The sequence below is a fragment of the Vigna angularis genome, chromosome 1 (assembly GCF_016808095.1).
Source record: "Vigna angularis cultivar LongXiaoDou No.4 chromosome 1, ASM1680809v1, whole genome shotgun sequence".
Classification (NCBI taxonomy): Eukaryota; Viridiplantae; Streptophyta; class Magnoliopsida; order Fabales; family Fabaceae; genus Vigna; species Vigna angularis.
This window is the reverse complement of record NC_068970.1, coordinates 64,187,055-64,200,598: the sequence shown is the minus strand read 5'-3', so window position 1 is coordinate 64,200,598 and position 13,544 is coordinate 64,187,055. Positions and strand designations below refer to the sequence as shown.

The 13,544-nt window shown below is 34.7% G+C and overlaps 3 protein-coding genes across 3 annotated transcripts; 2 read left to right on the top strand and 1 right to left on the bottom strand.

Annotated features, from left to right (window-relative positions):
• The first annotated feature begins 928 nt into the window (after positions 1-928).
• On the top strand, positions 929-1,933 carry LOC108320122 (protein PLANT CADMIUM RESISTANCE 2). Its single transcript, XM_017551467.2, has 4 exons — positions 929-1,067; positions 1,176-1,247; positions 1,335-1,550; positions 1,630-1,933. Exons 1-4 carry the CDS (start codon positions 998-1,000, stop codon positions 1,704-1,706), a joined length of 435 nt encoding a protein of 144 aa, XP_017406956.1. The 5' UTR covers positions 929-997; the 3' UTR covers positions 1,707-1,933.
• Positions 1,934-3,572: 1,639 nt separating this feature from the next.
• Positions 3,573-4,473, top strand: LOC108320115 (protein PLANT CADMIUM RESISTANCE 2). Its single transcript, XM_017551458.2, has 4 exons — positions 3,573-3,694; positions 3,786-3,857; positions 3,928-4,143; positions 4,222-4,473. The coding sequence occupies exons 1-4, from the start codon at positions 3,625-3,627 to the stop codon at positions 4,296-4,298; spliced, it is 435 nt and encodes a 144-aa protein (XP_017406947.1). The 5' UTR covers positions 3,573-3,624; the 3' UTR covers positions 4,299-4,473.
• Positions 4,474-5,618: 1,145 nt separating this feature from the next.
• On the bottom strand, positions 5,619-6,956 carry LOC108320094 (endoglucanase 8-like). Its single transcript, XM_052873946.1, has 3 exons — positions 6,894-6,956; positions 6,416-6,579; positions 5,619-6,203 (listed from the first exon to the last, which is right to left on the bottom strand). Exons 2-3 carry the CDS (start codon positions 6,545-6,547, stop codon positions 5,880-5,882), a joined length of 456 nt encoding a protein of 151 aa, XP_052729906.1. The 5' UTR covers positions 6,548-6,579; positions 6,894-6,956; the 3' UTR covers positions 5,619-5,879.
• Between the last annotated feature and the right edge of the window lie 6,588 nt (positions 6,957-13,544).

The window sequence follows — 13,544 nt, the reverse complement described above, 5'->3', positions numbered from 1 at the left end:
ATATCAAATATAGTTTTTTTTTTATTAATGTAATCATTAAATTATACCTTGATTATTCATTTTTTTTCAAAATATCTACAACAAAAGTTTAATTATTTACTTTCGTGTGTTTTTAAATTTAAATTAATTTTGATCCTTTTCAAACAATGATCGTTTTAGATTTTACGATATAATTTTTATTTTTTAAACTTATATATCATTATCACCTAATAGAATTATAAAACCCAACTTATGTTTAAACTAAAAGTAACATAAACATAACGAAAATACTACGAAAAAGAAGCTCAGCGAACAATAAAAAAATAATATTATATTCTCATTTAACGGTTCCTCGGAATTATTTTGTACGTATATATAATTCATCCTGAGTATGACTTTCTTTAAATAAATAAAAAAGCATTAATTGAATTTGAAATATTTGATAAGACTTTTTCTCTATCTCTATATAATCATGTTAAAAATAACTTAAAAATGATATTCATAACTTTATCTTACATACTGTGAGGAATTAATACAAAGAGTTGGAAATTATACATTAATTAAAAACAAGGAGAATTAACTTTATATAAGAAAAAAGTCATAAAGTTAATATTTAATAGTTTAAATTGAAAACAATATACATTTTGTATATGAATTGATTTAAAAGATCTTAATTATTGGCTATTATTTTATCTAGGCTCTTAGGAGAAACCCTTTTATAAATAATTCTAAAATAATAAAATAAGTTTTTGCATAACTTAATATATAAGTAGATTTGAAGAATCATTTCGTATAAGTTATCAAAACATATTTTTTAAATAAGTTTTAATTTATCGAGAAATTCCTGAAAACACCACAAGCAATTATTTTCTGGAAACAAATGAAGTGAAGAGATATTTACGAGTGACATCAATGCATTGACGCCATTTAGTCGCAGTACTAATAATTCTTTGTCGTGACCTTCCCTTCTTCACTGTATATAATATCCTTCACACACCATAGCCACACTCACAGAAAAATGACCGAGAAGGTTGCTTATGGCTCATGGTCCACTGGTTTATGTGACTGCTTCTCAGACTGCAGCTCTTGTATCAACTCGTTTTCCCTCTTCCGTTATCTTTCACCATATAATATATATAGCATACAAAAGATTAAACTACCTTAATTTCATGATCTTTACTCTTTCTTATCCGCAGGTTGTCTCACTTTTTGGTGCCCCTGCGTTAGCTTTGGAAGGGTGGCGGAGATCCTGGACAAAGGGTCAACTTGTAAGTGTGTGATTCACCTCATAATTAACTTCCACCAACCATACTTTTTTCTTAATTTTTTCAGTAAATTGATTTTCGTTAATGCAGCTTGTTGTCTTCATGGATCACTGTTCTATATTCTTGCTATTTTTACTCATGTGGGAGGCTGTATCTATTCGTGGGTGTATCGTGCAAAATTGAGGGAGGCGTATGGGATTGAGGGACACCATTGTACTGATTGTTTAGTCAGTTGTTTTTGTCCCCATTTATCCATCTGCCAGGAGTATCGTGAGCTCAAAGCCCGTGGATTTCACATGTCTTCTGGTAATTAATTAAGTCTTAAACACTTATTAATTAGTTTTATTAACGAGTTGTTTGTAAGTGATTGTGTTTGCATGTATAGGTTGGGATGGAAATGTGCAAATGCAAACGCGTGGCGTGACTTCAGCACCGGCGGTGGAAGGTGGCATGAGCCCTTGAGTTAAGCGTCGCATTCAACTCTATTCAAGTTCTTGTACTATTGCATCATTTTCAGCCTGGAAGCAAAATGCAGAAACAATGTAGAACCTTAAACATTGTTTGTAACAATTAGATTACTTTTTAGTATGTTCACCAGTAGTACTTTTTATTATATGCACCCATGCCAGTCTTGGAATATGTTTATTTGGTATGATCTGTATAATACATTTCAGAAAAAATACTCAAAAGATTGAGATATGTTGGATACCTTTTTGTTTTGTTAATGGAATTTATAAAGGATAGATTCAATGCACGGGGACAAGAAATTTCAACAATTAAATCATGAATGAAAGGAAAAACCAAAAAAACTAAGAACTATATTACTGCAAATCCAGCGCGTGACCTGCTATCGAAATTCAAATAAAACTAAAATGGAAAGCCAAATTTAATTGAAAGTCCAAATTCAATTTCAAGTCTAACTTAAGTTGTAATTCCAGATTCAATATCAATGTAACAATTCTTAATAAGCTCAATTCCATATCAAAACTCAAATTCAGTTATAACACCTACTGATAAATTAATTAAATTCTAAATGAAAATATCATCTGAATACAACGGCTATGTGATTTGTTTGTAATCTATTGATGTATATTTTTTCATGTTTCTTTTAAATATTATTCAATGAATGATATTCAAAAGTTGAAAGTTTATCACTAAGTAATGTATTTAAACAATAGAATGATATGGTTGATACATCTTAGGTTTGTAGATTACTTGTATGAAAGTTTTCTCAATGAGTTTTAGTTAAACATATGTAGACACTTAAAAAAAATCTATTTCAATATAGAAAGAAATCACACTTAAACTTAAGATGGTTGCATTATATACAGAGACAATGATACATATCCACACCCTCATTATATATACATTTTTTCTTTCTTTCAATATTTCTATTTCTTAACACATTATATTATTATTATTAAGTGTATCTTATATGGTAGGACATAATATTTTAACGATTTTTTTTAACAACCTTTTAACAATAGATTATATGTTATTATTTTATTGATCCATATATTTAAAATGAACTGAACTAGCACATAAGCGATTGTAAAAAATTGTCAAAAAAATTGTTAAAAATACATTTTCCTATATGTTAATCAATATCTTTAAATATTCCCTCTAAGTGTATTCTATAACATATTAATAATTAATTTTATGTTAAAAAAATATATAAAAAAATCTCACAAACTTACTATATTAAATTTTAGGTTAATGATTTTAACCAATAACAAACTTCTAAGTTTTCTTGCATTGTCCAACACTAATTTCTCAGGTTATCATCCTGGTTAGGACTTTTTTTTTTCTTTTAAAATACTGATTGATGCCTATAATTTTTATACAAGTGAATAAATGAAACTAGTTTCATGTCTTGAATTAGGTGGTTGGATATGTGTTCTAAACTATAAAAGAAGTGAACGATGAATTTAATAAGGTGAATTTTATGAAAGAAATTATTGTAAACAAAGTCATGTGATATTGGTTTAGTGGTGCTAGCACAGTGAAGAAACAAAAACTGTTGGGAATCAGATTCATTCAGCATTTGGCAAATACATGATAAAAAATATTTATTGTTATACAACAGTTCCAGCTATCAACATTTCCCTCCACACAAAGCTCCAAACCTGCGTAAGTACAATGTTCAAGAAGAATCACAAGGTTGAACTATTCGCATCAGTTGTGGTCCTGTATTATACTAGTATTGGTATAACTCAAATTCAAACAATACAGATTTAAAACAAAAAATATTTTTATCATACACGTCATAATTAATATAGGGTATTAAAAAAGGAGATTTGTATTTTTCCTTGGCTTCCCTGTATTTAACAGCAATCATTGAGGCCATGCTTCACCACAGTATCACAGATTCCCTTAAAAAATGTCTGAGAAGGTTGCTGATGGATCATGGTCCACTGGTTTATGCGACTGCTTCTCAGACTGCGGTTCTTGTATCAACTCATTTTCCCTCTTCCATTATCTTTAATATATCAAACAGATTAAGCTACCTCCATTTTATGATCTTCAGTCTTTTATCCGCAGGTTGTCTCACTCTTTGGTGCCCCTGTGTTAGCTTTGGGAGGGTAGCTGAGATCCTGGACAAAGGAAAAACTTGTAAGTGTTTCTTAAGTTCCTTTATATATTCTTAATTTCTGTTTCTGTGCAATGATTATTGTTAGTGCAGCTTGTTGTCTTCATGGATCACTGTTCTATCTACTCGCTGGTTTTACTCAACTGGGAGGGTGTATCTACGCGTGGATGTATCGTGCAAAACTGAGAGAGGTGTACGGGATCGAGGGACACCATTGTAGTGATTGTTTGGTCAGTTTTCTTTGCCTCCATTTATCCATTTGCCAGGAGTATCGGGAGCTCAAAGTTCGTGGATTTGACATCTCTGCTGGTAATTAATTAACTGCTAAAAAATTGTTTAAGTTTCTGATAATTTTCCTTCATGAGCTGTTTGTGGTTGCATGCATAGGCTGGGAAGGGAATGTGCAAATGTATACACGTGGCGTTACTTCAGCACCGGAAGTGGAAGGTGGCATGATCCGTTGAGCATGGCGTTAAAATCTCTGGGGTTTCGTCTGAAAGTGAAAATGAAATAAACAGTGTTTGTAGTTTGTGACGTTGTTTGTTTGTGTTTGTTGTTGGTAGCATTAGATTATATAGAGCAATGTTGTGTTGTTGCTGTGTCTGATGTTTATCCAAGCGGTGTTTGTGTTTTTCAACAGTCGATCATGTTCAATAATTTATCACCTTGTCTAATCTTATGAACGTGAAATCGTCTACTCATTATATTCTGAAATAATGAACAATTTTAATGATAGGATATGTTCTGACGTTTCCATTGATATTATGATTAACAATATACGTTAGGATGATATTTATTATAAAAGAAAAGTTTCTCATCTCTTTTTTTTTACACTTTATTTATTTCTCTCTTATAATTCTTTGCAAATTAAAATATTAAAAATTTCAAAATAAATTATATAGTAGTTACAACAATAAAATTAATGATAATATTATTATTATTTGAGTAATAATAAAAATACTTTTATTCATAATATTTTAGTATTATTTATAATAATAAATGTAGCTGATATTATTATAATAATTGTAAAAAGAAAAAAAATCTTTAATAATATTATACTTGATTTCTTTACAATATTATTGAAGTAAACAATATTTATATTATTTTAAATTATTATAGAAATTTAAAAATGGAATTTAAAACGAAATTGATTTGAGATGAAAGTGAAATTTAAAAAACAAAAAATGATGGGGGTGCAGGTAGAAATTGTTTGATACATATGGGAATTACCGTTATGCTTCTCGCTGTATAGCTTCATCACAAGTCCATATTTTGATGTAACCATTTAACAACATTTTTGTTTATATTCATTTCAGTTTTAGATTTGAGATTTGAAGTCACTCGTGATGTTTTCCAACATGGTGAATATAGATAAATTTTGTGTCTACTTACTACACAATACAATTTAATTAATTAGTGTATTAAATTATCTAAATAAAACTATAGCAAAATATGTTTCCAGAAAATTCTATTTTCTGAAAGTAAGTTTAATAAAAAAAAAAAATCAAAGATGTAAAACAAATATTTCAAATAAATTTTTAAAAATCTAAAATTTGTCATATAATAAATGCCACTTGTGGCTTGTATAGTTTATTTTCTATTTTTCCAAGTAATCTGTTATCTACACCGTTCTAAAATTGACTCAATAAAGTTTTATGGGAAAATTAGTTATGAACAAAATTGGTATTTTCAATTTCGTTGTTGGAATCGATGAGAAGCGTAAAATAGAGTAATCTAGTAAATTTCCCATGAACAGTGTTTGATGGTTTGCGAACGGAGTCCGTTTTGAAGGATTTAATTGTTAATTACAGAAGTATAAATTGAAAGCATTGAACCTCTGCGGACCATAAACCCCCGTTACATAGAATCCTATAGTATACAAATTGCACCACCGTGACTTCACTTACTAAAAAGAAAAACACTGCAAACCAAAATACTATACTATTACTGACAACACTCTTCTTCTCCATTCTTTTCTTTTCCCTTTGGGTGACCACATGGAATGCATACATATATATAGATAGATAGATACACTTGCAAAGTCATTAGTGGCCTGAAAAGAAAGCCAGAAGGCCCACCAGCGGGGCATTGATGTATGTTGTGGGCTCCGATTGCTGAAAGAAAGGCCTGGAATCCGGGAAGGAATCTGTGTTATTGGTGGGCCCACCCACCACGGCCCCAACCAATACATTGGGGTTGGGATTTGGGCTAAAGAAATACCGAGATCCAGCTTTACAGCCAATGCGGGCTGGGTGAACGGCCACGGAGGGAAGCGAGCTGGCCCGGTGGTGTATCCTCCGCGGGTAGCGTGGGCCATATCCAACCATGTACGACATTCCCAAGGGGTTGTCTCCGAGAATGTAATCCACCTAGTAAATCAAAACCATGTGCACTCACATTATCACAACATTACCCGTGTTCCTAAATAATAAACAACTGCAAAGATCACGTGTTGGCGTCAATATAGTAAAAAACTAGAAAGGAGAAAATCTAGCCGTTAGTTTTGTCAGATGTGGAAAACTAGAAACAAACTAGGCCGTTAATCGACGGTGATGTCAATGTGGAAAAATTTCATTCTTACCTGGCGTTTGGCAAGGTGTTTGAGTAAAGCTGGGGTGGCAGTGGTTTCGCCACATGGCACGACCTTATTGGCGTGGCTTAGGTAGTTAGAATAAGCCAGGAGTAGGAAAGACAGGGACGTTACGTGCTGCATGTTACTTCCACCCGCCTTGAAGATAAGCCCACCTTTATTTATAAACCAACAAAACAGAAGCTTTAGTTACAAAGGGAAAAAAACACAACCATGGGAGTAACTAACGTTGCTTTGCTGCAATAATTGTGCAGAAATACCAATGCATGGATTCACCCTGCACGCAAAAACACACCAAAAGAAAGCCTTTTCCTTTAAGGAAGCAAGCCAACCATGATTAATGGCTTTGATTGTGTCTCAAAATTCACGATCATCATCATGTTAGAATTCCATAATCACGCCAGAATCACCTTTTTTTTTATCTCTCATCAAAATCATCATAAAAAGGTAAAAAAGTGAGTATTTTTACCCGGGGAATATTGAACTTGAGGGTGAGAAATTCCAGGCAATGTAGAACAGATAAATTGATCTGCGTTCGTCAATCCAATTCAACGAGCATTCAAGAACCGCTCGTCAATCCACATCAACGAGCGTTCACAAACCGCTCGTCAGTTCATGTGTACGAGCGTTCGAACACCGCTTTACATTCCATTACAACGAGCGTTCAAGAGCCGCTCGTCCATCCATGTCAACGAGCGCTCGTCAATCCATTTCAACGAGTGTTCAAGAACCGCTCGTCAATCCACATCAACGAGCGTTCACAAACCGCTCGTCAGTTCATGTGTACGAGCGTTCGAACACCGCTTTACATTCCATTACAACGAGCGTTCAAGAACCGCTCGTCCATCCATGTCAACGAGCGCTCGTCAATCCACATCAACGAGCGTTCAGAAACCGCTCGTCAATCCATGTTTACGAGCGTTCAAGACACCGTTCGACAATCCATATTTACGAACGGTCGAGCAGTTGGCTGCTCGGCCTCAAATTTGTTCGACCTTTTTGGTTTTAAGCGCTCGACAACCTACGTGTACGAGCGTTCAAGACAGTCGGCCATTCGACTCCCCTTTGCCGTTCGTCTCCGCCTCTCGTTGATCCATCAAACTCAACTGCTCGGCCATCCTTGGTTTAAAACGTTCGATTCACACATAAGCTACAACCAGAAACTCGCTCCCCAACACAGCCTCCCTCAAACACATAAGTCCTATAGTTACCGCGTTCATAAAACAGAACGGTTAACTCGGACTTGGGGGGCATGTTATGTAGTAAGATATTTACATAAAATATCTTAGACGGTTAAGTAACTAACCACGTTTTTAGGTAAGGTGGTTATTTTTATTTGGCTTATAAATACAGTAACAGGACCAGAGTTCAGGTACGTTCTCTTTATAATCTGGAGACCCTAGATAATATTTCAGAGCAGTATCATAATCACTCTCTTGAGAGCTGAGGCTCCATAACTTCCATAACTCATATCTGACTTGAGCGTCAGAGTATCTTTGCAGGTACCTCCCCCTCCTTTGACAAGTATGAACAACAACAATTGGAGAAGAGCAAGCGTCCCAGACAGCCAGGAGCAACAAAAACGCACAGGAAAATATACACTGAAACAAAAGGTATAATACTTGCTCCAAGTTTTGGTTGGCAATATTCCAAATGTTCCCAATTTTTTGTTATTTTTTAATGTAGTTTTAAATAATGTAATTTGTGTTCAATTTGGTCCATTTTATAAATGTTGTTTAAATCGTTAATCACCAGATATCCAGATGTGCAATTACATAGTGAAATGTCATGTATTGACTTACGTGGAGTCCTTTGTGGCGTTGTGAGTTGGAAGGCAAGAAGAGGCTAAGTAGTGAGAGAGAAGAAGAAGGAAACCGAACGGCTAAAGGGGTGAGGCTACTGAACAGTAGAGTTGATGGAGGTGTGTGTCGCGGCGGATTTCTGGTTCTTGTGGTTTCAGGTTTGGGGTTGGCGAAGATGATGGAGGTGTGTGTCGCGACCGCGCATTGAAGAAAGAAGAGTGGTAGTAGTAGCGGCGGCCATGGAGATTTCGTTGTTGGCTATGAATATTATACGAAACTCACGATTTAGGTTGGTGCTAAAGGAGGGAGACTCGTTATTTGCTTTAATGACGTCGTGGATGAAGATGTGGTAGTTGCAAGTTCTCGCGTTGAGTGACGTGATTTTTACGGCAGGAACGACCTAAAATGGGCTTTGCTGCACAACAGTGGTGGCGGCCTAATGTTTTGGAAGCGCAAGGAAGATGATGCGCGAAGATGGTGGTCTGGCAAGCTGCGAAGATGGTGGTTCAACAATTAGGACTTAGATGGTGGAGAAGATGATGAAGGTGTGAAGATGGTGGTTGGCCGTGACCGTGGCGGCGGCGGTTAGAGTTAGGTGGTGGCTAGGATTTCTGTGTAGGAGAAATTAGGGTTTTTGGAGGTAGGAGATAATGATGATGTGTCAAGAGTCTAGACATCTAACCGTTAACGATTTACACGCCGTCTAAAAAAAGGACTAAATTAACAGTTCAATTATAAAAACTAAACTTACACCAATTAACTAATAACCAAATCCTTTCAAGATTATCACTGTAAGTCAGTTTTATAAAATTCCTTACTTTTTCGTTTAAATTTTTCACACAATTTTTGCGGAAAATATTTTATTTTGGATTTTAAATATTGTTCTTTTGTTTTTCTCTTTAAGATAAATTATATATTTTTTAGTCATTATACTAATTATATAAAATATTATTTCTATCATATGTTATATATGCATAATATAATTTTTACATGTTATTTATCAAAAAATTCATATTTATCAGAAATCATTTATCAGAAATGAATGTAATTTCAAGAATAGATTATTTGAAGTTTGTTTTATTTAAAAAGTTGACTCTCCAAAAAATACTTTAGATTTATTTTAAACCTTATTATATTAATAAAATTAAATAACTTTATAATATTTTCTATAAACAAATAATTAAAATTAACATATATAATTCTAATAAATTATATTTTTTTTTGTTTTTCCTTTATGCTTTTATTCTTTTCCCTAATTTTCTTTCTTCAAAACTTACGCCTAACTCCCACAGAAAAAATATGTTTAGTTTAATGATAAATTATTCTTGCAAAATATAAAATATATTTAATCTTTTAAATTATATTTGTCTCACAATTTTTCATTTTCTTTTTATCATAAATTATAAAGACAAATTAGATATATAATTTAGTTTAACCATAAAACTAATTTTTTAATAATTTGAATATATATATATATATATATATATATATAACACTTTTATTTTTAACTATGATACCATATAATATAAGATATTCAAAATATTTATGATCAAGAATAATTTCATGTCAATTTTTATTTTTTAATAAAATAAAAATAATAATTATGAGATTAAATAATAAATAATGAATAATGATTAAATAATTAATATTAAACAATTTATGTTGTCATGTTAAAAACCTAAATAGAAGTCTAGATGAAAATTAGATTATCAGGGAAGTAATAATTCAAAATTATAATTATAAGTTGAGGGTTACTCCCTACACCACCCCACTTTGCTCCCTTCATCACCACATTTTTTTAAAATTTCAAAACTATCCTTTATATTTTAAAATATCCTACACTCCACCTCTTTTCTTCAACAGATGTCAACATCCGTTGAAGAAAAAATTCTTCCACGGACTTGCCACATCAGTTAACGGATGTGGCAACATCCGTTGCCTTTTTTTATTTTTTAGCTTTTAGTTTTTTTATTTTTTTTGTTTTAAATTAATATAAATATTATTTAATTATTTTAAAATTATTACTTAATTATTTATAAATTAAGTTTATTTTATTTAATAAAATAATAATTATTAATTTTAAGTTATGTATTATTATTTAAATAATAAATTAAAAAATTTATTATAAATATATTAAAACGGATGTGCCACATCCGTTAACGGATGTGGCGACATCCGTTTTCATATATTTATGAAAAAAATTTAATCATTATTTAAATAATAATACATAAACTAAAATTAATAATAATTATTTTATTATTAAAAAAAAAAAAACAAGACAAAACAAACGGGGGAAGGAAGGAACGTTGGGCACAAGGAGACAGCCAACGTTGCTTCCCCATTCAAAAAAAAATAAAAAAGGAAGGAAGGTGTAGGAGATAAAAGGAAGCTTTGGGGTTCTGCACTTGGGGTGGGAAATCATTGCTGCCAAATTTGTGAGTGAGAGAGGTGAAGTTGAAGCTACAAGGAAGCTTTGGTTCTGCAAGTTGGGAGAGAGAAGAAGAGGAGAACTTTTGGAGTTGGAAGGAAATCAAACTCTCTGGAAGTAATTCAAGGAAGTCTTCAAGAGGTAAGGTGTGACATCCCAAAAATACAGCTGGAAACTATATAATTAGAATAATCACATAAAATAATAATTCAGCACAGTCTTATAAAAAAAACGAACGCTCAAGGACGAACGTCCTTGAGTATAGTCTTACAACATAACGAACGAACGCATAAAGCCGCATGTCCTCACATAAGAGTTACAAATTAAAGTCGAACATAAATGGAAATTGACCGAACGGTTTACACATGAAAATACCGAACGGTCGGACATAGCCCAAAATAAAAACATAGGTTGGTCGAACGACCACTATGCCACAAACCTACACTACTAGCCGAGCATCTCACTGCTCGGTCTTCACTTCAACTTCAACCAGATTCTCTTCATTCAGCATAGCTTCCAAAGGCTCGTCTCACTCTGCTCACATCCACACGGATGATCATTGCAATGACAGGACGGACATACAGAACGAGACAACACAAGGAAAAACGCAGGGTAAGCTTAAGTAATTTAATTCATGCATCAACATACAAATTCACATAAACAGTTCATCATACATGTACATTTCAACGCACGCATAACAGAAAACTTAACACACAACTGACTGTCCGGACTGTATGAATTCTGCGTAGTTACAGGCATTCACGCACCCGGGTGGTGTGGTAACTGGCATTCTCATCAGCTGCCACCTGAGGTTAGTCCGTTCCGTCCAAATTACTGTTATGTGACGGTTCCGTCCAAATTACTGTTATGTGACGGGGACCTCCTGCCATTCCCACGCATGACATACCCCCTCTATGTGAGGACGAGTAGTCACGGAATATCAGGATCGAACAGCCAGCATTAACTATCCACAGTCACACTTTACAAATTCTCATAATCATCCATGAGTCGTTCCTCCCCGGGACGCTCGTTCAACATTCAAAATTTCATTTCATTCTCAAATAACAGTCATCATTTATTTTTCATCATTTCATAACCATTTTCATCATTAATAGGGAAATCATCAAAAAACCGAACGTTCTGTCCCCAATAAGGCCGAGGACGAACGCTGTGAGCGAGACCAAAAGACGCTCGTTCGAATCACAGTACGAACGACAGAATTTCAGTGACGTACGGGAATAGCTGCATAATATACTGTTCATTGGAGGAACGTTATTTACCTTGAGAATCAGTTGAATGAACTGACGCTCGTGAATTTTAAACAAATGACCGAACGTGGCAAATCTGAAGTTGGACGTACGTTATTTCAATAAAACCGAACACCATTTAGAGCGAGCGCTCAGTATAAGACCGAGCCCCATTTTAGGACGAACGCTCAATTCGAAACCGAGCACCATTAGGACGAACGCTCAATTCAAAACCGAGCATCATTAGGACGAACGCTCAGTGTGAGACCGAGCACCAATTTGGACGAACGCTCAATTCGGAGCACTATTTGAACGAACGCTCAATTCAAAACCGAGCGCCATTTTGGACGAACGCTCAGTGTGAGGCCGAGCACCATTTTGGACGAACGCTCAATTCGGAGCACCATTTGGACGAACGCTCAATTCAAAACCGAGCGTTGGACGAACGCTTAGTGTGAGACCGAGCACCAATTAGAACGAACGTTCGGTATAAGACCGAACACTCCTAAGTACGAACGTCAGGTGTGAGACCGAACGTTAATAACCTTAAAATAATATATTTTACGAACGGAAATAGACTATTTCAAACATACCAGATACAACAAAGCTTGGCCGAACGCTCAACAATGCAGTGGAACATGAGGACGCTCGTCCTCGACCAGGGATCATTCCAAATGAACGAATCCCATTCTTGACTATTAAAAAGGGAGACCGAACGGTCAAAGACCGTTCAGCACGAACGTTCAATATGAAGGGAAACTCTTTTTCAATTCATTTACATTCCAGTTCATTTCTCATCATACAGTTTCATAAATTCCATTCGTTCATGTCATGGTACAATTTACAATCTTCATATAGTTCATATCATCCAAATCTCATGTATTTCATACAACATACGTAAACTTAGTCATATTCATTTTCACTCAGTAAACAACGAACGTTCATGCAACTTAAATCACAGCACATCATGCATTATATTCATACAGTAATTAACGAACGTTCAAACGAAGCACACAACATGAATTAAATCAAATAAGCTTCCCTTACCTGGAAATGACCGAACGTCCACAGATGCACAAAGACACTTCTCCTCTACAGAATCTCCTAACGTCAACGCTCGTTAATTCCACTATACGAACGAACCCCGACACCAAAATCAGATTTTCTTCAATTTTAAGAAAGATGACGAACGTACGAACTCAGAACTGAGTTTGCGTACGTGAGAACGAACGTCAGGAAGCGGGATAAGACACTTACCAGTCCTGTTTCAGGAACCGAACGGTTCCTCTGAAAAGTGTTGACGCCGAGCGTCCTTCAATGGTGCTGGAGTACTGGTTCGAGGAGATAAATTGGGTGTTTCTTTGGAGAGAAGGTGCAGAGAGCTTTGAGAGAAGGCTTAGAGAATGCAGAGAGTAAGAGGAGAGAAGGAATTCTCAGAAATGAAGCAAAGAGGGACGTGCAGAGGGAGGGGAATATTTCAGATTCTGAGTTTTGCTTTCTAATCCTGTCAGCGCACGTCCCCCACTCTGGTAGACACGTTCCCATGCTACCAGCGCACTACGCTCTTGTCAGCCCAAGCCGGACGATCGTCCACTCTGAGGTCGCCACGTGTTTTCCACTACCACCGGACACATGTTCACACC